The following is a 24,572-nucleotide window of genomic DNA, read 5'->3' as shown; positions in this document are numbered from 1 at the left end:
GCAGACCGAGCGGCCCAGGGCGCTGGCGGCTCCCGCTCCTTCCCGACGCTCGCAAGCCAGCCGCCGCCGCCGCCGCCGCCGGGGACACTGCCGCCCCGTGCCTGGCGCGCTCCAACTCCTCCTCGCCGCCCGTGACCCGGGACAAACTTCTGTCTGGGGCGCGGTCCCTGTCCCTGAGGCCAGCGTGGGAAATCCGAGGCGCTGCCGGGGCGAGCTAGGGTCGAGGGTGGCGCCCCGGGCGGTTGCTCCTGCCCGCCGGGTCCCGCCCGCATCTTGGCGGTGGCCGCCCCACGGAGCCCGCAGGCGCCGCGCAGGCCGAGCTGGCCCCGGGCCGGGGACACGGGCGCTCGCGCCCTCTAGCGGGCCGCGGCGGCTCCGGCCCGGCCGTGACGTGGGCTCCTTCCAGCCGGCCTGCGGGGCACCGCCAGTCAGTCGCGGAGCAGGAGCCCCGCGCGCAGCCGGCGCGGGCTTGGCCATCAGCGCGCCGCCGCCCGAGGTGGCTGGAGCTGCGGGTGGAGAGGCGGCGGGCTGCAAAGCGCGCGATCACGGCCACGGCCACGGCGCCGCGGGCGGCTCGGTCCCGAGGAGGGGCAGCGCTTAAGCGGGCGCAGCGCCGGATCCCAGCGAGGATTTGGGCTCGGCGGCGCGCCCTCCGCTGCCTCTCCCGGCGGCGCCAGACTCCAAGCGGGGGCCAGCAGGAGGGCAAGAGGACCCAGAACCCGGTCCCCACGCCGGGGAGCCGCGGGACTTCGGACTTGTGCAACTGTTGCCACTTTGGGGTCTGGTGTTTCGCTGCTGCTGTTGCGTCTACACTGGCAGTTGCGGCTCAGGCTCGCGTCCCCCTCGGCTTCCCGCGTCTACCGGCCGCCGCCGCCCCGAGGCGGCCCGGCGCGCACTCAGCACCATGAGGACACTTGGGACTTGCCTGGTGACTTTGGCTGGACTTTTGCTAACTGCGGCCGGGGAGACGTTTTCAGGTAAGCAGGTCGTCCCTGTCGTTCTCGGGGCGCATGGGACGCAGATGACTCCCGGGTGGAAGAGTCCGAGGCGAGCTTCGGGGCCGGGCAGGGGAGCACAGGACCCGGCATCGTGTAGTGGGTGAGCCGGGCTGGCCGATGGCCGGAAGGAAAGCAGCCGCCGCGGAGTCCCGGGACCCGTGCAGCGCACGCAGGAGCCCGCGGGACAAGTACGGGAGCCGGGAGCTCCATCTCGGGCCCCTGTCACTGCAGGGCCTGGACTTGTGCTCCGGGCTTCGAGTCCCTGGGCGGCCCAGGCAGGAGCTGCAGAAAACTTTGCCTGAAGTTCCCAGCTGCAGCCTCCGGGAGTAGGCGCTGCGCGGGCCTCTCGACCCCGGTGGCGGCCAGCATAGGCTGCCGGTGCTTAGCTGCGCCCGGGGCGATCTCCCGAACCGGGTGATATAGCCTGCGATCTTCCCAAACCTGACCTCCCTGCCGCCCCCTGCCCGGCACGGTGGGCGACCTCAGCGGGTCCCCGCCGTTGCGCGGTTTCGCTGTGCCAGCGGTCCCTTTCTGCACCGCGGGAGGTCTCTGCGACCCTAGAGGAATCTGCAGCTCCCCAAATCCTGGCCACTGTGGCTGGGCGCCCGGACCCCACCCTCGGCCTCTCTAACCGAGGGCCGCCACGGCCATAACTACTTGGTAACCCAGCCGGGCTGCGCTGGGGGGGTCGGTCCCAGCTGAAAGAAGGGGACTGGCTGTGTGCACCAAGCCAGGCTGAGGCTGCGCACAGTCAGGGTTCGCGAGCCCTAAGGAGGACTTGGTGGAGACAGAGGGTTGTAGATGTGAGTCAGGGGGTCAGGCGGGAGACCGAACCTGACAGAGTCTCAAGGCTTACTTCTACTACGATCTCCTGTCCCAGGAGGACACACGTGGGTGCTTGGCAAACGCTGGCAGCATTCGCACACTTTGTCGTGTTTATCAGTTTCATGAATGTCCACACGCAATGGTGGCGGTGGAGCTTTGCCTTTTTTATTTTAATAAAAAGGCTGCATTTAACCTTGAACACGAGTTACAAAATGGGGTGCTATGTTTTTCCGGGGGTGGGGTGGGCTGAGTAAGTTGGGCTTTTAATATTTTTTTGGTGAAGAGAACTTTCATTAAAGTAAGGAGTACATTTACAAACATTAAAGCCACCTAGACCTCTGGCCAGGTGAAAGCATCAGGTTTGACTTTCTGGGCATCCTGGGATGCTGGTCCTTTGTATTCATAGGCACAGAAAGGTGTATCAGGCTTGGTCCTGAGACCCTTGAGCACAGTTGGTGGCAGAGATGAAAGGACCTGATACTTAGCCAGCTGTGCATCGAAAGAAACCCAAACCACTAACTTCAATAGAGAAACGCCTTTGCCCCTAGCTCAGTATCTCCTTTAACAACGTGAAAATTGCACGTACTGAAGAGGCGTTAATGCACGCACCGCAGAGCCGGCTGATATAAAGCGGATACAGATTTTGGCTGCGTTCTTATTAGTGGCTGTGTTAGTTTGGAAGCCTTGTAAAGCATTGGTATTAAAAGCTAGGTCTGAGGGCCTTCGTGATTTTTTTCTCTCTCTTTACTAATATGCCTAACTCCCTTAGAAGGGGTCTGTTTACATTTAAGCTGTGTCAAGGATCGTTGTGATGGAGTTTTAAGTTATGTGTAAGGGGGACAAAAGTATTCATATTGGCTCAGTGGTACTCTTCTTAAAGATAGATAAATCGATTCTTTGAACCAAGCTTTTGTTTTATCCTCATTTTCCTTTTGGGGAAAAAATTACATTCCTATTTGCGGAGTTATACTACGACTGGAAGCATATTTGGGAAGCTAGAGTTATCATTGTATGCTAGTGGGGAGAAGGGGAACAAAGGGCGGTATACAAATGATTGTGTAGAAACGTTGAACATCTAAAACTTTGAAATTGGCAAGGTTCCTGTTTGCAAAAATTAGACTTGTTGCTGGACATGGAATGTCTCAGCCCCCCTATTTCCCCCCCCCCCCAACACACACACACTTTGGCTTTTGGAAAACTTCAAGGCCAGGAGTGTACTTCCCTGGGAATGTGATGGTTGTTGGGTTTATTTTGTGCATGTTGAGAAGATAAGTTTTGATGCTGTGACACCGGCAGTTCCTTCTTCATACGGTTCTGCAGTAGCTGGCTGCTTTTCACCTGGTTTGGGAGTACATTGAAACCCAGTTAGAGCTAGATTGTAAGCTCCCTGTGGACAAAGTGAGCCCTCCCCCTCCCATAAAACACTGTTGTCAGAGTCTTGGACCTGACAACAGACACACACATCTAGTAAGTTGCTAGTGTAAATCACTGCCTTTGACAAGCCTTGAGATTGTATATGATGCAGCTGGCATGAAAAGGAAGGAGAACGTGATTCTTGAAAGGCAGACTTTGATTGTAGCTCAGTGGCTGAGGTCTTAGCCAGGATGCTCAAAGCCCTGCCCTCCTACAGTCTGGGCTTACATTTTCCTCTTGGTGTCCATCTCATGTATGAAACCATCAAGTCCATGCATTCATCATTGCTTCCTTTCCTCTTTTGAATGGGTTTGGAGTTAAGACTCATTATCAGTCATCTGTAGAATATAGAAGTGAGCTAGGCTTTTTTTTTTCTTTTTTCTTTTTCAATTCCAGACATCAGAAATGGACTCAGTAGAAGGTAAAAGAATTAAGATTTAAGATTTGGGCCCATGTGGATTTTATAATCCATATGTATTTCACTTGAAAAGTATTTTCCATCTTTACCCTTTCAAATTGATAGGCAACACAGCAAAGTTAACTGTCTATCTTTAGGCTTAGATTACTAAAAAATATCTTCTGTAAAAAGACACTAATAAAGGCACTGGGAGAGGTAAATAGCATTGCTTAAGCAACTCTTTTCCATGGTGAGGAGCCAAGGAGTTGGCAACCCATTCCTCTTTGACCCCGTTTTAAAAAGCCAACTTGTCGTAAGTGTTGGACGGTGATGTGCTCAATTCTGCACTAGAGGGAGGCTGATGTGTGAATCTTGGAAAGCTCTGGCTTGCAGACACAGGACAGAGTCGGCTCTTGGTTCCCACTCTGGTGTTGGGGATATATTAAGTCTGCATAACTTTGTTAACTCGGGGCCCTCGACAGAAGTTTAGTTTTGAATCTTTCAAGGATGCTAGTGAGGAAATTGTGGAAACCTGACTAAAGTCTGTGTTGGGTGTGATAGCATTGTGCTGCCTACCGTTCATTTCTCAATGTGGGTAATTTTGCTCTGGTTACATAAGCCATTAACACCAAGGAAGCAGTGCGAAGGGGGTGCTTAAATTCTGTTCAGCTTCTGCAGTTCCTCTATAAGTATGAAATGATTTCAAAATATGGCCTTGCAAAGGACTGTTTGCAGAGCGGCGGCGGGTCTGTTTAGCAGGCTGATATATTTTGTCTTTTTTAGATAACCGCTGTCATGACGGTTTACGTTTTTGTGCTGCATTCACGGGATAATTGATAGGAAGAAATACTTCCTTTCAATCAGCGAGCTGGAAAGGAATATGCCGGGAAATTACTATAGCGTTATATTCTTGGTGTTATGTGTTTGTGAAGAACTGCTTGAGCATAATAAATTGTTCTGATGTAAAAAATTACAGGTTTTAGTCTATGTTGGGTAGGGTTATTTTATGGGTTTTCAGATAAGAAACTCCTGACATAGGGTGAAGTATGGGTACTCAGATACATAACTGGAATATTTCTAAGTGATTTTTCTTAAGGAACCGGTGGTTTTAATTATGTCTTCACATTACATAAGCCATATATGAATGAATCATTGTCTTTAGATTTGGGAGAAGTTGGTTTTATAATATCAACACATCTGGGACAATTGTCTACTAAAAATCTATGGCTATATTTAAGTCTTTCACAGACTGTAGTCAGTTCTTAGTGTTATTAGGGTGCCTGTATCCACTCTGGGGGAGCAGCTGTGTTTTAGATTAATATTGTTTACTTTGAGATTCTGTTTTATATTTTATTACATTTCCTAAGATGCTATATTATTTAAATACTTGGAAGTATACTTTTCCATTTTGGAAGGATGGGAGTCAAATATACTTTCTCTTTTGCAATGATTATTTTTATGGACATGTGTCTATGTATGTGCATGTCTGCCCATGTGTATGCTGATACTCAAGGAGGCCAGAAGGGGGTGTGAGACCTCTGGGGGAGCTGCAGGTACAGGTGGTTATAAACCATCCCATGTAGGTGCTGGGAACCAAACTCAGGCCCTCTTCAGAGTGCTTTTAGTCACTGAGCCATCTTTCTAGCCCCCCCCCCCCACCATGAGTTAAACACTTTTTATTTTTTTTTAAACACTTTTCTAAATGTAAAACATTCTTGGGTGACATTTGCCATGTAGCTTTCTAAGATTCCGATTTTTGAAAACCAGCCTTTCCTCCAATTTCCTCGGTTTCATGTCTTTCTGTGCTCCTAGCTAGCTCTGTGAATACAATGCAGAACTGCTAATAGGCTTATCTCATAAGCCGGGGGAGGGTTTAATTATGGCTGTCTTTCCACCTCACTAATGAAACATTTTTAAAAGATACAAAGTTCTGTGAGCCTTTGATGGTAAGAGGACACAGCTTTTCTGGTCTTGTAGAAATTTTAAGTTTAGTCATCAGAAAGTCAGAATTCACCCTATAACTTTCACAAAAAGAAAAAAAAAACCACCAGAGGAAAGTAAGTAGGGCTATGTGTGTTGGGTGGAGAGAAGGAAGGATGTAGTCACCCAAGCTTCCTGCCCCACAAGGCACCCCATTTCCCTTTGGTGGGGCAGCTGGCAAGTCCAGGGTATAATTAAGGGTCTGGGAGAGTGAGAGAGAAAACTAAAATCAGAAAGCAGGAGGAGGGAGAAATGTTTAGTAAGACAAGACGGGCAGGCCCTGGGGAGAAAATCTGCATTTAGGTCTGCTGCTGTTAAGCGGGGACCTAAGAGAAGCAGGTTCCTAACACAGGAGAGATGCCACCCATAATGGCAAATAGCACTTCTGCGGGGGAGGGGAGCCCTGTTACCCTCCTGCCTTTCCATGGCTCTGGGATAGGCGTCTCAAAACTCAGTGTGGGCAGGACCACCTGGACCCATCATTTCCAGAACTGCTTTCCTCAGCCCAGCGATGTGATTCTGATGGCCCTTGCCATAACGCAAGGGCCCCGGGAACATCTCCAAGTCATCTTGTCTTATGGCCATAGTCTGAGACAAGTTGATTCGATAGAGGGCATCCTAAAGTGTGGTCCATGGGCCAGCAGCAGCATTCAAGAGGATGGGAAACTTGCAGGTCCTCAGCTCTTCAACTAGAATCCCTGGGGTCAGGGGCCAGCATCCCGTGAGAACAAGTACTCCAGGGGATTCCAGTGGGCCCAGGGATCTAAGAAACATGACTGTAAAAGAACTCAGCTGGTCAGATGGCCCGAACTGCAGCTGAAAGAGAACAGGGGGCTAGAAATACAATGAGCATTGACTCCTTCCTCATACGCTGCATTTGCTTCGTGGACATCCAGATATGGGATGTGACCACTGTCACTGTTAAGTGGGACCAATGGTGTGACGCTTCAGATAGCAGGCTTGCTCTGGGGAAGACACTAGACCCAGCTGGACACAGGGTTGAAATACAGAAAGAGGCTGAAGGGATGGCTCAGATGATTCCTACGCTTCAATTTAATGTAAAGTTTGAATTAAATTCTCCAGGTTGGGAGTATATAGAAGAACTAACATTTGTTGGTTGTTTATTGAAACAGTGCTCTTAATTCCAGTTAAGTATTTATTGCCCACCTGCTGCTTCCATGGCCCCTTGATAGGGTCAGATAAGGGTGAGCAGTTGTTACACTTTAAAAAGTTGTCCAATTACTTGGACTTTCCAGAGCCACCAAAAACTAAAGAGGCAGGGACTTCTCTGGGGCCAACCTGGAGACCCATGGGGTGATGGTCAGAACTTTAGTGCAGATCTGTGAACCTTGGGTTTTGGAAATATACTGAGCTTCCAACTAGAAAACAAAAAGGTTCTTGTTTTCTGTTTGAGGTCTAACTGTGTGTGTGTCTGAAATCAGAGCCCAGCTTCCTGTGGACACCAGAGATGATCACTGCATCCCTGACATTTAACAGGAAAAGGAGAGGGACCATGGTGCTGCCTTTGCACATTGACTTGAACACGCTCAGTGGATGCTTTCTCAGGGTCTAGCCCATCTGCTGCTACCCCTTCTCTTTCCTTGATCTACCAGTGCTGTGTCCCCAAACCCACCTCCCTGAGCCAGGAAAGGCATCCCGGGCTCAGTAATCTGTGGCTGAAGAAAGAGACAGTGAGTGGTTAGCAGATCCCCACCTGCTTTATAAATTATTTTCCAGCTCTTCATTATAGAATTGAAATCTTCTGTGTCAACTGCCTCACTGGGACTCATCACTTGACCTAAAGACAGCTGTCCGGCTGGTCTATGGCCGTCATCCCCATTCTCCGCTCGCCTTTGTGCTTGTGTGATGCACTGAGGTAATCTCTATAGAGAGGTGGAACTGAGCAGTAGCAGTTATTTGCAAACCAAATCAGAGTTCTTGCTAACCTTTGGAGGCCAGCAAACCCCAGGCTGAGCAGTCTGTGTGGGTATGTGGCACAGTTGCCCGGAGCCATCCTTCCAGGAACAGGAGCTTCTATACGGTATTGTGGGTCCAGGTGGGGAAGTGAGGAAGTCACTAAAATTGGCTTGGGAATCTGATCTAGCCATTGTCCTGTTTACCACTCAAAGCCAATGAGTCATTCCTGACTGTACAGGAAGCCCAAGCAAGGCGGGCAGAGAGGGACAGGAGGAGATGGCTGCAGCTTCCTGTAGACCTGGGGACCAGAGCAGCGGGCATGGCCTTACAGCCAGGGTGAACGACGACGATTTCAGGACATCAGAAGCTAATGAATGAGGGCTGAGGAGCCACAGACCTGCTTGAACAGAAGGCTCCAGAACCTTCCTTGGGTGAACAGGCCACTGCTTAATAATGATGATTTCAGCAAGCCAGAGCCTACAGGAAAGCAAAACATTCACCTTTTACAAGCTTCAAGGCAGAAAAGCTGATAGAGCATCTATTTGTTTTCAGATGCGTGAACATTTTTAATCACTTGTTCAATATGCAGAAAGCAAATTGATTGCAAACAATCAAAAAAATGTTTCTGCCTGGCTTCTTGTGGCCATCTGAGGCCTCATACATTTCCTGGCTTCCCGCTGTGGTCTTGCAGCGGCTTCATGATGGGTGGGTGGGCTTTCACGGTGATCAGAAGGAACTGGACCACTCTCAGAGTAACGGGATCCTCTCCATCTCTTCTCTTGTAACAATGACGTGCCTGAAATGCACTCACTATATCCTGACTGGATATACAGTTATAAAAATGGTTTAAAGCATTCCTTTAAAATAAAACCTGCCAATGCAAAAGGTCACATGACTGAACTGGGTTTAGCATATAGTAGTTGTTCAGTAAATGTGGGTTGGAGTTCCCCAGAGAAGAGAAAGCTAAATCATTTCGGCTTACTGCTCCCCTTTTCCTGGTCCTGTCAAGTTTGACATTTTTAAGCCTTTGGAATAACCGTAATAAAAGAACCAGGTGTGGGTTTATTACTGCTTGGTGCTGCTATCCGTTGATGAGTGTAGAAAGATTCTGGTCACTAAATAAAAGGTAACAAGTGCCACCTTTTAGTAATTAAATATACAGAAGTACGCCTGTCATTTTATCACATATAATAAAAATTTATTTAAAAAATAAATTTAAAAGTAGAATGTTGGTATAATACTGACCACTAAAAAAAAAATGAAATTTATTATGCAGTAGATTTTTTTTTGTGATCCTCTTTCCAGGGGGATTGGGCTTAGTTGGTGGTATAGAAAGAGGCGTACTGATGGACTGGCCGGGTGGTTCGGTCAGGAAATCGCTCACCTCACTAGCACAAGGACCTGAATTTGATCCCCAGAACTCACAGGAAAAGCCGAGCTCAACAGTGCAGCTGTGCCTCAGTGCTGAGGAGACCGAGACAGGAGGATCCCCAGGGCTCACTGGTTATCTGGTCCAGCCCAGTCGGCGAGCTCCAGGCCCGTGAGAGAGCCTTTCTCAAAGTAAACATTCCCAAGAACACCTGAGGTTGTTCTCTGATGCACACACACACACACACACACACACACACACACACACACACACACACACACGCAGTGCACATTTGCTCATGCACTTGCACCTGCAGACACACATGCACGCTCAGGTTTGTCAACAAGAAGAACCATGGCGTCACAGTGAGAGAGAAGGTGCCATGGTGGGGAGAATGTGCCCTCTCTCTGCTGCGGTCCTTCATTTCAGTCACGGGACTTTCCTAGTTCGTTTGCGGTTGCTGTGGTGAACAACGACGTGGCCAAGAGCAACTTGGAGAGGAAAAGAATCATTTGGCTGAAGGTCACCATCAACTGTCTGGGGACACAGAGCAGGAACCCAAGACAGGAACTGAGTCAGAGGCCTGGGAGGAACACTCTTCACTGGCTTCCTAAGCCAGTGTCTTTATTCAGCCTAGTTCCCATGAAATTACCCACAGTGGGCTGGCCCCTCCTACTTCAATTAACAGTTAAGAAAACACCTCATGAACACGGATACAGCACAATTCTTCATTTGAGGCTCCCCAACAACCCAGACTAGTCATCACAAGGATGAAATTATTTTTACCTCTGCAGAGCTCTGATTAGATCATGACAGTACCAGACTTTATACCCAAATCCCCATCCTTCACTCTCCTGCCCTCCCAGGTGATAAAATGTCATAAACGGAGGCCCTACCCACAATCATCCCAAAGCTGTACTTTTTCTATTTTCTTTGACTGTGAGAGCCTGCCCACTGACTAGAGTGTATTTCCACATGGGCCCTGGTATTCATGGGTACATTCTAGGTCTGCTGTAAGGTACAAGGGTGCCATACCTTTGCACATCCACCCTGATGGTTGTAGCCAGGTTAGCAAGAGGAGAACAGAGGAAATTGACCGAATTGAGGTTTGAGGCCACACAGGGGCTTTCACCCGGTAAGATCCAAAGATGCAGAGAGTCTGCTCACTTTCCAGCTGATGTCCAGGGATCACGGACAGCCATGTAGAAACTCTAGGGGTGATACATGGAGAAGGGAGATCCAGCGAGGTCCATCTGTCTGTTTTTCTTGGCCTTTAGGGATGAGGCAGGGCTCCTCTGGAAGGAAAGTTGGGGAGGGGATATGGCTGCCTAGGACAGAAAGCAGTTGTCGTAACAGGGGTTACATTTCCCTTGGTGCTAAGATAAGGGCCAAAGCGCCTGACCCCATCTCAAATGGAAATATTCCTTTTTCCAGTTACCTGTCCAAAATTTTTTACATTTATTTGTTTGCTTATTTTTTTTATTTTATTTATTGTGTTTACGTATATGTGTGTGGGCACACTACCACAGTGCATGTGTCTGAGAACCTGTGGGAGTTGGTTCTCTTCCCAACGTGTGGGTCCTGGGTATTGAACTCAGGCCACCAGTATTGGCAGCAGGCACTTTTATCTGCTGAGCCATCTCATCAGCCTGGAGTTGAATTCTATTCCCACCTCTGGACAGCCAAGGGGCCTTAGCAGGCATTTCATTTTACTGAATTTCAGTCTCCTCTCCTGGAATGATTCTTGTAGGATTATTATAACCATGTAGCTGTGTTAGCCACCCTCTTGAGGGATCGTGGCTGTGCGTATGATAGTCAAGATGGGGGCATGGGTCTTGTTGTCCATCCTCCATGTGTCTGATGGGTTTATCCAACAAATTTCCTATTTCTATAGTTCCAAAAAGGCGGCATTTTGCTTGTCATTCTTCAGGCTCAAGCTAAGGGGTCTCCACCCTTTCTGGGGCTTTAGTGGCTGTGTCTTGTGGCTACATACATCTTTATCATGTCAGCTATGTCTCAGATTCCCTGAAATTAGCTCCATGGTTACCTCAGAACAGGCCCTGTGGAAAGCCAGTGCTACTGAGGCCACAAGGGCAGAGGTCGATGGCTGCCACAGAAGAGAGTGAAGAACAGGTACTTCGGGCGTCCCCTGTGGTGACAAGATTTCAGACTCCTGGCCTGGAAAGGCTCTTTGATCTCTGGAGCAGGACCACAAAGCCAGGAAGGGCAGCTATGCCAGGAGCTACCAAGGAACAGCAGCGACATGAATCTATGACCCCTAGACAGAATTAACCACAGCCTCTCTCGCCAGTGTTAAGGAGCATCTAAGATTTACTGTAGGAATTTACGATCCCACATCACTCACCCCCTCCTGCCCCGTGCGTGCGTGTGTGTGTGTGTGTGTGTGTGTGTGTGTGTGTGCACATGTGTGTGCACATGTGTGTGCCTGTGCACACATCAAACCCACACTTTGTGGTGTCAACAGAGAGAACTGAATCCAGACACAGGTTATTTCAGAGAAACAGTACTCCATGCCACGCTCCCTAGCTGATGTCCCTCTAAGGAAGGTGGCGTCATTCTGGAATGTGGAGGGTACAGTCGGAAGGGGAAAAGACAGTTTAGTGTTTTCAGAATACTCGCAGCTTTAGCTCTCTCCATTTCCAGATCTGAGCTGTGTTTGGAGATGACTCATTCAGGGATAATCATGAGACAAGATAATCTGTGAAGTATTTTGGGACGATTACTTCCCTGCACACACTCCTTCATCTCATGTTCACTGAAACATATGGCCAGTGAGGAATAATTTGCCTCAGGGGGTCCCCTAAGCGAGCACAAAGGCTTGACATTTTGAGTTCCGTCCCTGGTCTGTTCAGACACTTGAAAATTTTCCCTTCCTTGTCATTTTGGTCAAGGGAGAAAGGCGCTTGTCAAAATGTGTCTCCAGCAGAGGCGGTTCATTAAGCTATCTTTCCTATGACGTCCGTAACAGGCCATCACCTTGATAGGCTGATCTCTTTGCATTCAGATTTCCCATTTGTAAAATGAAGGTGTTTGATCCAAGGACCTATAAGTTCTGTTTCCGTTGCTTAGAGAGTCGGAGGATTGCCTGGTATTTCTGTCTCGGTGTAGCTTGCCTGAAGTACACAGCCCATGAAGACGGTACCTGGGCCAGTGGGTCTTTGTCGATCACCGAGGTTGGTCTAGACGTTTGGAACACTGGGACCCGGAAGTGTGTGATGGAGCCTGAGGTGGCTGGTGAAGAGAGGGGGCGGCTGCAGGGGCTGTGGGCATTTTGATGAGCACATCTGCCACAGGCTGGAACTGCTAAGGAAGTACAAGATGCTTTCCTCTGCACTGGGCAGCACAGTTGCTAGTCTCAGGTGCCACCAAGGGCTCTGCATGCAGCAGCTGGCCTGTTTAGGGCTGCGATCTTCAATGTAAAATTAGACAATATAGACAAGCTTTCGTGCAGAGGCTTAGAATAGACAACAGTGATTGATCACTACATATTGAACCCACATTATGTCGTGGTGTTGAATGATGAAAACTTTCCTGCGGGGATGAAACACACTTTTGTACTCACCCCACATAGGGAACCGATGACAGACCCAAGTACAGATACCACCAAAGTCCAGCTTGGTGAATCAGTGAGTTTGATTGGGGTTACTTACAGGAATATGGATGAGGGGTTACTTATAGGAGCAGAAAGGACTCAAAGACAGCTGTATCACCCAAGCCCAGCCCAGGATAGGTGACAGCTCACAACTCTGGGGACCTAAACACACTGCACAGCCTGCAGGCAGCTCCACAGGTTGGAGAGTGTCCTTTCTAGGTGCCTCAGTTGGTCTAAACCTTCCGGGCAGCTAGGCTGGTTTCTGCATCTTCCGGGCAGCTGGGCTGGTTTCTGCATCTTCCAGGCAGCTGGGCTGGTTTCTGCATCTTCCAGGCAGCTAGGCTGGTTTCTCAGTTTTCTTCATAGCTTTTCTCCTCTCAGCCTTGTTTGGCTTTTCCCTCTGAGAGAGACTCTCAGCATTTGTTTACTCCAGCAGGGAGGAGCATAGTAAATCTGGTCAGTTTCAGGGAGTTCTTGAAGCTGTTTTTTAGTTGTTTTTTATCTCTTGCCTTAAGAACTTCCCTGCATGATGGAATGTTCTGATGATGGAATGTTTTGATCTTGGAGGAAACTGTTACCCAACATCTAGGTACCACACTGTGAGGATATGAGATTTTCAAACTTATTGGATTTGTAGCTAGGAGCTGGACTGAGAGAACCTAGAGAGGCCCAGAGAGGTCAGGATGTCCCCACCCCTGCCCAGCATGGGTCACAGGATCTGAGAACAAAAGTGATGTATCTCAGGACCCATGAGGACAGTTACCTTTTCCTGAATATATGAAATGTTAAAAAAAAATTGCGAACGTAGTGTGGTTAGAATATTGTTGAACAATGCTGTATGATAGAACTGAGTGTATGTGTGCTGTAGAGATGAAAGGTGGTGTGTTATAGAGTTGTGTGTGTGTGTTATAGAACTGAGTGTGTGTGCTGTAGAGCTGAGTGGTGGTGTGTTATAGAGTTGTGTGTGTGTGTGTGTATGTGTTATAGAACTGAGTGTGTGTTACAGAGCTGAGTGTGTGTTACAGAGCTGAGTGTGTGTATTAGAGAGCTGAGTGGTGGTGTGTTACAGAGCTGAGTGTGGTGTGTTAATAGAGCTGGGTGGTGGTGTGTTATCGAACTGAGTGTGTGTTACAGAGCCGAGTGTGTGTGTTACATTTTAAAGCTCTATGACCTGCTTGGAGATTTCCTTTTGGACCTTAGTTCTGAGAGAAGAAGCGATTCCCATGAACAGTGTCTTCTTGGCAGGCCTTGGCATGATGTCCCCCCCCCACCAACTTTCCTCCTGTGAGTGTTGGAAGCAGATTCTCAGGTCTGCTCTACTGTGGTGGCGGTTCTCAGACTGAGGAGCAGACGTGGCCCAGCCGCCCCACATCAGCTGCAAGTCAAGGGCTTTGTTGGTTCTTTGCACAGGGAAGTCACGTGAGCACTACAGACCGACTCCTCCAAGGATCTTCTTTCCCTCTGTGGTATTTCTAAGGAGTCACAGGCAAAGTCCCCCCAACTCCAATTGGACGAGTTTCCACTCCCTGGCGCTGCCCATGGCCCCGTGATTGGGCTGTAAGGGAAAACAGGCTGTTCCCAGGGGAGGAGCGCGGATAGCATCAAACCCGAGCAGCCGAACACCCGATCTGTCCCGGCCCATTGATCCGGTTCTGGATCCTTTCCCTGGCCTGATTCCTAGTCTTCACTTCGTCTTCCTCACCTTATTTTAATGTGCTTTTCTTTTTTTATATCTCATTATACTTATTATAAATGCAGGAAATCTTTTGGGAACTGGGTGGAGGTGGCAGAAGAGGAGTTCAAGCCTTATCGTTTATTCAAATCATCATTCTAAATGTAACCCCACCTTCTCTCCGCCTCCTGCTTCTCCCCCTTCTCTCTGTGCCCCCCCCCCCGCTTCTCTCCGCATCCCCAACTCCCCCACCCCACCCCAGCGATGGTGAGGGTGTGTGAATGTCAATTGCATGTGCAGGGCGATGGTGAGGGTATGTGAATGTCGATTGCATGTGCAGCAGCAATGGTGAGGGTGTGTGAATGTCGATTGCATGTGCAGGGCGATGGTGAGGGTGTGTGATAATTGCATGTGCAGGAGCGATGGTGAGGGTGTGTGAATGACGATTGCCCAGTGCCTGGGGCCTTTCCAGACCCTCCGAGGCTGTTCCCCAAGGTGCCGTGCATATTTTTCCTCTTTTGGTTTTGTGTGGCCTTGATGTCCCAGAATGTTCCAGAGTGTCACACTGACAGAGGTAACAGCTGGCTTGGGATCCTTTCCCTCTTGGGCCCAAATCCCCTGCTCTTATCTGGCACTTGTGTGTGTTGTATTTTTAAGCTCTGTTTAGTATAGTTTTCATGTTGTTAAAAATAATTCTTAAATTGTTGTAGCCCAGTACTGTAATGTACTTACTGCTATTTTACACCCTTTGAAATAGTAAATTAGAAAGATGATGCTCAGCTCTTAACAAACTGAATAAAATTAATTGGACAGCGAATTCTTCATATTTCCACAAGCAAAGAAGGGCAGGACGCTCTCTGCTCCGTGGTTTCCAAGTCTAAGCAGAGTTGTGGTTGTGTGATCCCTTGTGTTTGCATCTGGTGATCTGATGAAAGCAAAATGGTTTGTTCTATTTTCTTATAGTATTGCTGTGATAAAATACTCTAACAAACTCAATTTAAAGAGGTAGGGGGTTTATTCCGGCTTGCAGTTCAAGTGTGTTGTCTGTCATCTTGGGGGGTTCAAGGCTTGCAGTGTATTGTCTGTCATCTTGGGGAGGAGGTTGTTCAAAGCCAAGGAAGCTTGAAGTAGCCCATGGAATCTACAATCAGGAACCGAGAGGGCTGTGTGCCTGCTGCTCAGCTCTTGTTCTCCAATCACTCAGTCCAGGGTCCTAGCCAGGGAGTGGTGCCGCTTACAGTGGGCGGGGCCTCCATCCTCAGTGAATAACATCGTGATAACCTCCCCACGGGCATGTCCAGAGGTCCATCTAGGTCCAAGTGGTTCGAGATTCTATCTAGTTAACTGTTGATGCCATCACAAGTGTAAAATCCCATGTTAGTGCTTTGTGGGGTGGGGGGAATGCTTTATGAGGATGAGGAGACAGATTGTCCAGACAGTAAAATCCTTGCTGTTCAAGCATGAGGCTGTGCATTTGATCCTTAGAACCTGCGTAAATACTCCAAGTGTGGCCATACATGCTTATAGTCCCGGTAGCGGGTAGACAGACAGGCAGATCCCCAGGGCCCACTAGCCAGCTAGCCCAGCCTTCTTGGAAAGTTCAAGGCTGTGCAAACCCTGGCTCATAAGACAAGGTGTATAAGTGAGGAATAACACACGAAGTTGTCATCTCACAAGTGCACACATTTGTACCTACACACACACACACACACACACACACACACACACACACTCACACATGCATGTACACATACATGCACACACACATGAACACACATGCATACACACATGCATACACGCATACACAGTCACATGCACACACATGCATGCACACTGTGCACACACACATACACACTCACATACACACATGCATACATATACACATGCACACACATGCACGCACATGGTGTAATTGAAGTGTGTTTTTAAGACTTTACTGCTGGCTGAGCTGAGCAGGCCTCAGGTGGCTGGAGACTCAGCTCTCATGTCCTTTGGTAAGTAAATGCAGTGTGTGTCTGTCCCTGAGAGAACTGAAGACAATCTAAGGCTGGTGTCTGGGGAGGATTCTCTGCTGGAAGAGACTCCAAATATGCACTTTGTTCATCCGAACCAGTCTTTTGTGGGATTATTGGGAGAATGCTGTCAGAATAAACTGTGTTAGTAAAAGTGAACATTGAGCAGGTATTAGCATCTGTGGAATGAATTCAAAAGTTTTTATTAGCACATATTAATTGTACATATTAATGGGGTTTGGGATGATATTTCCATACATGAATATGTCTTGCTTTGATCAAATCCACAGTGAACTCAAAACATGGATTTAGGCTTTTTCCTAAAGTGACTTAACCATAATAATCCCCAACCTATGCACATTTACATGCTTATTCCCGAGCCAATGGGGACAAAGCTCGGTCCCTCTTTCTCTTGAGGATGCTGACCCCAGGGCTGGCACTTGGGATACTGAGTCCTGTTTGGTTCTGTTGCCAAAAGGCAGATAATCTGTGTTGGATCTTCTGATTGTAGCTCAAGTCGAAGAAAAATAGATATTCCGATATTTTGAGGACCTAAAACCATGAAGGTTGCGAGAGGTGATTTAGAAAGTTGCTTTCTCAGCAGTGCGTGTGGCCACAGTAACATCCCGTCTCTCGATGGCCTCGTTACTGGGGTTTGTTTCATCATTGAATCACATCTGTTCCCTTCATTCCGGGTCTTCCACCCTCTTCCCAGGCCTGCTTTTAGTTCAAATAAACTCACCAATTGCCATCGCTTTTTTTTTTTAAATAAGTGAGAAATGGCCAGTTGGTTGGCATGTTTTCTTTTCTGGGATGAATTTTGAATGCATGATGTCTTGTTTTCTGAGCAACCCCTCCCCCCTTCTTTCCTCATTTTAATGCTCTGAAACAGAACGCAGCGGGAAGAGCACACTGAGGAGTGAGGGGAAGAATATTTGAGAACATTCCAGAATTGTTTCTCGAGTCATCGTCTCTTCCCTGAGCAGCACTTGCCACAGATTAAATGTGCAGTGACACAGGATGACATCCCTCTGTCCCACAGCCAGGGCCCCTTCCGAGTGTCCTACTTTGTGAAGTCAGCATTGAGGATCTGGGTGTCTTAGATGAGGGTTTGCCTGAGGAGTTTATAGCAAAACTCAGGAGGCATGCAGGCTACCTGCCTCTTCAGATACTGTAGACACGAGAGGGAGAGAGAGGAGGTAGCTCCCACTCTGGTGATGCAGTAGCACACAGCCTTCCAAAAGCTGGGGCTGCACTCTGTGGTAGCTCCACAGCTCGGAGGTTGGCCAGCGAGGCATTCATGCATATTCAGTACTGCTCACAGAAAATACAGAATGAATCCTCAGCCAGTCTCCTTATTATTTATTTTTTCCGTTTTTTAAAAATGAGATGCTCCCCCAGCTAGTGAATCTTTGAAAGTGTCTTTCACTTAGGGCAGATGCCGGAAGGGAGGTTTCTAAAAAACGAGGGAAGGGATGAGCTCTGAATAGTTTTATCTTTTTATTTCCAGTTTTAAAGAAACAGGGGATGGCGGGGACAAGCTTTGAATAGTTTTATCTTTTTATTTTCAGTTTTAAAGGAACAAAAGGTGGTGGTGGTGGTGGCTGGGCACCTGTCCCTTCTCTTTTCTCTTTAAGGACACAGCTTCAACTCAGACACCTTTCCATCCTCAGTGCCCAGCAAAGACCTGAGCCCAGGTGGTTATATTTGTTCCTACCTTCGAGGGTGGTTTTATGAGGAATTGGAGTGTAGTTAGAAGTTGGGAAGTGGTGGGTTTTGTGTCTGTTTGGAAAGTGGTGGGGTTTGTGTCTGCCCCCATTTTCATGCCTGGGATCTAGATCCTAGTCTTTTCTTTCTATTTTTTTCATCTCCCCACTCATCTCCTTCCTCTATCTCCATCTTATGTAATATGTGCATTTTGGAGAAAGTGATGAGCACAGAAGTGTAGCAGGAATCTTAAAGAGTCTTATTAATAAAATCAAACCTGAGGCCAGTTATTGGGGTGAACCCTGGAAGATCAGAGCCAGAACAAGCCACAGCTACCTCACCTTGCCGGATCCTCAGCTGGTCTTGTTTCCTCAGACTGGAGGCCTCTGAGTCCTCATCCAGAATGGGTCTCAGCTGAACTGTGCTGCTAGAAGCCTGAAAGCTTAACCAGCCTTAAAATGCTTAACCAGCCAAATGCTTCTAGTTTCTGGTCCTCACGCCTTATATACCTTTCTGCTTTCTACCACCACTCCCTGGGATTAAAGGCTTGCTTTCTGGGATTAAAGGCATGATGAGTCACCATGCCTGGCTGTATCCTTGAACACATGGATTCCTGCCTCTGGAATGCTAGGATTAAAGGCATGTGCTACCACTGTTTTTCCTTTATGTTTAATATTGTGGCTTTTCTGTTCTCTGACCCCAGATAAGTTTATTAGGATGCACAATATTTTGGGGAACACAATATCACCACACAGAGGTATCCATACCCCCAGTCATTGCTAGTCCTCTTGGAAGCATCAGTGGGTAGAGTGCTGTCCTGTCTTTCTCTTCTGCAGTTTGTGGCTGGGACAGTAAGCATTGGTCCACATGGAATGACGTGGTAAGCAAACATCTCCCAATACTGGGTCTGCTCAGGTGCTGACCACTGCTCTGGCCACTCAGCAGAACAGTATTATAGTGCAATTCTCCAGGACTAGTAAATGTTCACTAGATGCTTAACATTCTGTTGTCTAAAGTGGGTTTATATTGCCGGCTTGAAAACTCAACAACCCAAGTTACCCCTCTCCCATTTCAGAAGCCTGGATATAAGTTCAGATGGCAGTAACCGATCAGCATGAGGCAAATTGCAAGGAGCAGAGTTGAGATCTGAACCGGATCAACTTGCCTCTGATGGTGCTCATCTATGATACATGTTGAGCATCACCAGTCCAGACAACCCAAACCCTAAAGGCTCCCAAATCCAAAGCTTCTTTTTAGCACCAGCATGATGCCACAAGTGGACAGTTACACTTGTGTTGTCTTGTGGTATGGTAGGCAGTTCTTGGAATGCTGGTACACTAACAGTACTGTGTAAAGTTATCTATGTGACCCTGTGCGTAAAATGTTTATGAAACAGGTGATTTTTGTCTTTAGACTCAGGCCCTATCCCTAGGGTCGCTCATTATGTGCATCTGCAAATATTCCAAAATATGAAAATATTTGGAGCCTAAAGCATTCCTGTCTTGGGATTTTGGATAAGGATTCTCAGAGACTCCTATATATAGTATTTATGCTCATCAGCCAGTTTGCTTCACACTGTGCATTCTACAGGCTTCACTTGCTTTTTGTGGATCCTGGATCTTTTTGTATATTTCTCCTTTAATTAGTTAGTCAAGGGCCCTGTGAAGGTGCATGGATGGCTTAGATATAAATGGTATTGCCACCTGACTAGCAGGCACAGCACCTGGGGGGAAACCGGTTCTCAGGACACTTACTCAGATGGGTCTCTCCATTTTGCATGGCCTTCAGGATCTATGGTAGACTTGCTGATGCAGGAGACCATAGAGTCACACATCCAACAAACATGCTCTGGTCAGGAGCAAAACGCAGTAGATGCTGCATGAGGAATCTTCCTTTGGTGAAGTGGGTTTTCCATAATCAGGGTGCCCCAGAGTGTCTGGGCGGTGCCTTGGTGTTTGTCCCTGGGTGTTTAGTGCACATTTAAAAACTAGGTGCTGTCTTGATCCTGGTAAGTTCACATCCTAAACTGTCCTCATATTTGTCTGGTTCAGAAGGAGACAAGTTATGCCGCATGCTAAATATTGAGGTAAAAAGGTGTGTGTGGGGGGGAGGTTTTAAAGACATCCACTAGAGATGGATGGCAATTCCCAAAGGGTCTGGTGCACACTCTTGTCCATCTTAACTACACAAACAAGCTTTTATTTAACTGATACAAAATAGACCTCGTTGGTTTCTCTCCTTGAGCTGATTCTCCATTGCATTTCTCTCAAGTTGTGCTCTGTTACAACATGCTTAAGCTTGAAAGTCTTTTTTCTGGTTATTTATCAAATGTCTCTGCAGCAAAGATGTCCTCTCTCTCTCTCTCTCTCTCTCTCTCTCTCTCTCTCTCTCTCTATATATATATATATATATATATATATATATATATAATTGAAATTTTAGTTTCATCTTTAATTTTATGGAAGCATAAAGCTTAAAGTGGTAAATTTTATTCAACTGAGTGGTCCCTAGATTTATTAGTATACAATTGAATCATTGTTAAAGTTTATTAGGAAAGTATTTCAGAAATCAATTGAGCTTTCCAGGAATCAGCTCACTTATCTGTGGATGGTATTATTTACTGCTGGAGTTCAACTGGGTTAGCCCAGCTCCAGTTTCCAGTTCCACGTTTATAAACACGTCTGAGAAATTCTGCTCACGCACACAGACAGGGCGACAGGGACCCCTTTCAGGAGTTCTTTGAATTCTTTTGAAGTTGCACACCGAGATTCGCATGTTGATGGAGTACTGGTGATTATGTTTTTATCTTTTATTTTGTGTATGTGCATGCAGTGTGTTCATGGATCTATGGTAGACTTGCTGATGCAGGAGTCACATATAGAGAGGTATACTCCCTAAAAATTGCCATAGCAGCTGAAATACTTTGGTTAATAAGAAGTGAAAAATATGAAACATTTTACAAGGATAGACTGGCCATCAGAAAAATCCCATAAGTAAACATTTGAAAAGTAGATTCTAGCCATCTTTGAGGTTAACACATGCTGAATCTACATCATTTTTTTAGTGTGTTTTTTTCCATGGGTAATTTAAACATTTTAGAAAGCATCACAGTTAAGAACCAGCAGCAGATATCTGCATCTTTTTAGTTGGAAGGGGCCTTCCTTTCCAGCTGGCATATTTGAAGATGGATATATATGTTCATGAAAAAGAACCCTTGCATTTATATACATTTCTAATTATTTCATGTGTGTTAGCTATTTACTAGTACTTTTTAATGTTAACAGTTCTGCTGTGAAATGCACCCTTTGGCCTTGTTCATGGCAAAGCTGATGTGTGATTATTACATTTTGTGTCAGTTTTATAGCATCCAATAGTGGCTAAGATATCTCTAGTACAGTGTCCTACCCTTCAGGGATCCCTCCTCACCCACATCAAGTGTGTGGATTGGCTTGACCCTTAACAGGCTCCTCCAGAGCAATGCTTCCTGGGTAGAGAACACCGAAGTGTTCACTAGGAGGTTAACTTCCTGTTGGAAGATAAGGAGCCTGTGGGATGGGAGAAACACAGGTGCCCTTTGCTCTTTAAGCCCTGAGTTTCCCACGAGTGTTCCATCTCTGGGGCAGTGTGGCTCTGTGGTATTCGCGCACACACACTCGCACTGGGAGTGACAGAGCAGGCCCCGTGGCTGGGAAGTCTGTAGCCTTGGCCATTCTCCATGGCGGCCTTAGTGTTTGAAAGCAGGAGGAACCAAGGTGAATCTGGTAACTCAGTTCTTAGTCCGGGCCCTTGACAACTCTGCCTCAACTTCCCCTTCTGAAATCCAAACAGGCTGTTATGATTTAGGAATTCTTCTGATGTCAGACATGGGCTTGTGACTCAGTAAACTGGCAGTTCCACGGTATCCTTGGGGGATTGGCTGCAGGTCCCTTGTGGACACCAAGCCTGTAGTCAAGTAACTGTCAAGAAATAGCATATCATCTACATATTATCTCCCCCGAGTGCTTTGAATTATCTCTGCATTGTTTATAATCACTAACATAAAACATAGGCTGTAGAAATGGCTGTCACACTTAAATAAGTTCAGGGAAGGGTGACAAGAAAATAGTCTGTCCACTTGCCTGATTGTTTTTTTTCCCCCTCAATGTTTTCAAGTTGAGGTTGGTGAGGTTCATGGACACAGAACGCCCCCAGATGTGGGGATCCAGCTGTAATTAGGTGAACACCAAACACTGGTGTAAAGTCCTGGTTGGACTGGAAAGAATCTTGCAGCATAATTACTTTCCCATTGTGTAAATAAATCTTCTAGCCAGTTGACAGTTTCTAACTGAATCCTCACTTTGTTCCAGGAAGCAGGATTTGGAAAGAGGAAACACGAGCATTGGGGGGTGGGGGTGGGGGTGAAGACACTGTGCCCTTGTGCTGTGAATTATTGGGGATTGACCACGTCACATTTGGTCTTCCTGATGTTGCCCTCTGAAACTGACCCTGTGGATCCTGGACAGAAGTTACATGGCTTGATGGGTTTCTTGTGGGGACTGCAGAATGTTGGAGCTTTGGCGATCATCGCTAAGGAAAATGGGCACTGCTCCTTTCAATGGATAGGAAGTCACATTTCTCCCTTGTCTTTTCAGGAAATAAGAGCGTCGCTTCTAGTCAGGGCTTTAGTAGACTTTGTGTAGGGGAATATTTGAATGTACTTTGAGTGGCCTGAAGAGGATAAAAAGGTTGGGCAGCTCACTGGGGTCAGTCTGTGGGTCGGTGGCTGTTTCCAAGGTGATGGGTTCTACAACAGAGTCCCTCATAGTGACACCCCCCCCCCCCAGAGGGTGCAAAGATGATCTTCAGGAGCATAGGAAGGCTTGAGTATGATAGTTTATTGTAAGGAAGTGAGGTAGATAATGCACAATGCAGCCCTGGAGGCGTCCTCATCAGCATATCATTTGGAGAGGTAAATAGTGGACCGACTACTCAGCAGTGGAGAGAGGAGACAAAGCTCCGTGTGCTCATGCAACAGGCTTTCATGCAGCCACTGTGGAGGACAAAGATTATGTAAAGGTGTCAGGTGGCCATGACAGGTATAACATGGGGCAGAACCTAGTGACAGAAGTCACACATTTAGGATAACCCCACTTTAGTTAGATAAAATGTTATCAACAGGTTTCTGGAAATGCATGGAACATAAACTGTTCTTATTAGTTCAAGATGTGTTTCATTGTGTTTATGCTGTGGGATATTTGTTTAGCAATGCAAAGATGTGTTGTGTTCTTTTATGTTGCATTTGTTTAACTCTGTGTTACTTTGCCTGTCTAAGACACCTGACGATCTAATAAAGAGCCGAATGGCCAGTAGCTAGGCAGGAGCGAGGGGTAGGCAGGGCTGGCAGGCAGAGAGGATAAATAGGAGGGGAAATCTGGGAGAGGAGAGAAGAGAGAGGAGAAAAGAGGGAGGAGCAAGAAAAGGAGGAGAGGAGGATGCCAGGGGCCAGCCATGGAGTAAGAAGGAAAGAAAGATATATAAAGAGAGATAAAAAGCCCAGAGGTAAAACATAGTTAAAGAGAAATGGGATAATTTAAGTTAGAAAAACTGGCTAGAAAAAAGCCAAGCTAAGGCCAGGCATTCATAAGTAAAAATCAGTCTCTGTGTACTTGGGAGCTGGGTGGCGGGCCCCCAAAGAATAAAAAATAAATGAACAAAAAACTACAGTACTACGACAAACCAGAATGTATACACTTTAACTTTGTGTGTGCCTGTGCCATGTGTATATGTGTACTTGTGTGTTTGCTGGTATGTATCTGTGTTTGGGAGTACAGAGGCCAGAGGAAGAAGTCTTCTTCTGTCACTTGACACCACATTGTCTTGAACCAGGTCTTTCACTGAATCCGGAACTCTCCATTTTGGGGCTCGGCTGGTAGGCAGCAAGTCCCTGGGATTTTCCTGAGCTCCCTCCCTCCACCCCCAAGTGTTGAGTTACAAGTGTGTGTGGCACATCTGGTTTCTTACATAGGTGCTGGGGATCAGAACTCAGGTCTCCATGTGTGGGTTCTTTCCTACTCAGCCATCTCTAGCCTATAAACCAAAGTATGATGGTGGCTGTTTCCAGAGCACAGCCAGGGACTCCACTGCCACCGACTCCTTTGCTGCTGTGTACGAGGTTTCCTCTGATGTGGTTACCCATCTTCCCATGAAGGAAAGTCCCTTATGATGTCTCCTGGGGAGGGTTGAGTCTGAGTGCTCAGCAGAAGAGTTGGGACGATCCCGCGCTCAGGAGCAGATTAGAACGTAGTGTTTCCTCCCCATTTTTAGAAGATGAATGGTGAGAAAAGATTCCCTGATGTCAAAATTTACCTCTGTCGTTTTTTTAGTGTTGAAATATAGAAAGCTCCAGGCATGCACACGTAGGCGTGAAACACAGGGCGGTTGGGTGTGCTGTCTGGAGAACAGAGCGTACCCCTTAGCCGATTGCCTTCCCATCCTCACGCGGCCTGTGTTTCCCTTGGAATTCTTTCTTTGCGAGAGTGTTAATGGATTGGTTAATTTGTGAACAACACTCCTAATTGTATTAAATCTCTACAACCTTATTAAGCGTTTGTGCCGAATTAGATCTGAGTGCTGGGAAAAGCAGTGTGTCAGTGGTTTAAGGGAGGGAAGGAAAAAAAGGGGGGGGTGGGG

The 24,572-nt window shown here is 47.3% G+C and overlaps 1 protein-coding gene across 8 annotated transcripts in view; it reads left to right on the top strand.

Annotated features, from left to right (window-relative positions):
* Positions 1–415: 415 nt before the first annotated feature.
* The window catches only part of Ptprm (protein tyrosine phosphatase receptor type M), a 706,714-nt gene continuing 682,557 nt past the window's right edge, over positions 416–24,572 (top strand). For 7 of the 8 annotated variants that reach the window (XM_076549820.1, XM_076549821.1, XM_076549818.1 and 4 more), the window contains exon 1: positions 427–977. In XM_076549820.1, the coding sequence (XP_076405935.1) occupies positions 905–977 (73 nt within the window). In that variant the 5' untranslated portion in view covers positions 427–904. Of the gene's footprint in view, positions 978–24,572 lie in introns of all 8 variants that reach the window. The other variant, XM_042259959.2, reaches the window with a different exon arrangement.

This window comes from Peromyscus maniculatus, chromosome 13 (genome assembly GCF_049852395.1).
Source record: "Peromyscus maniculatus bairdii isolate BWxNUB_F1_BW_parent chromosome 13, HU_Pman_BW_mat_3.1, whole genome shotgun sequence".
In the NCBI taxonomy this organism is placed as follows: Eukaryota; Metazoa; Chordata; class Mammalia; order Rodentia; family Cricetidae; genus Peromyscus; species Peromyscus maniculatus.
Note: the sequence above shows the minus strand (reverse complement) of the source record. Positions and strands in the feature narration are given on the sequence as shown.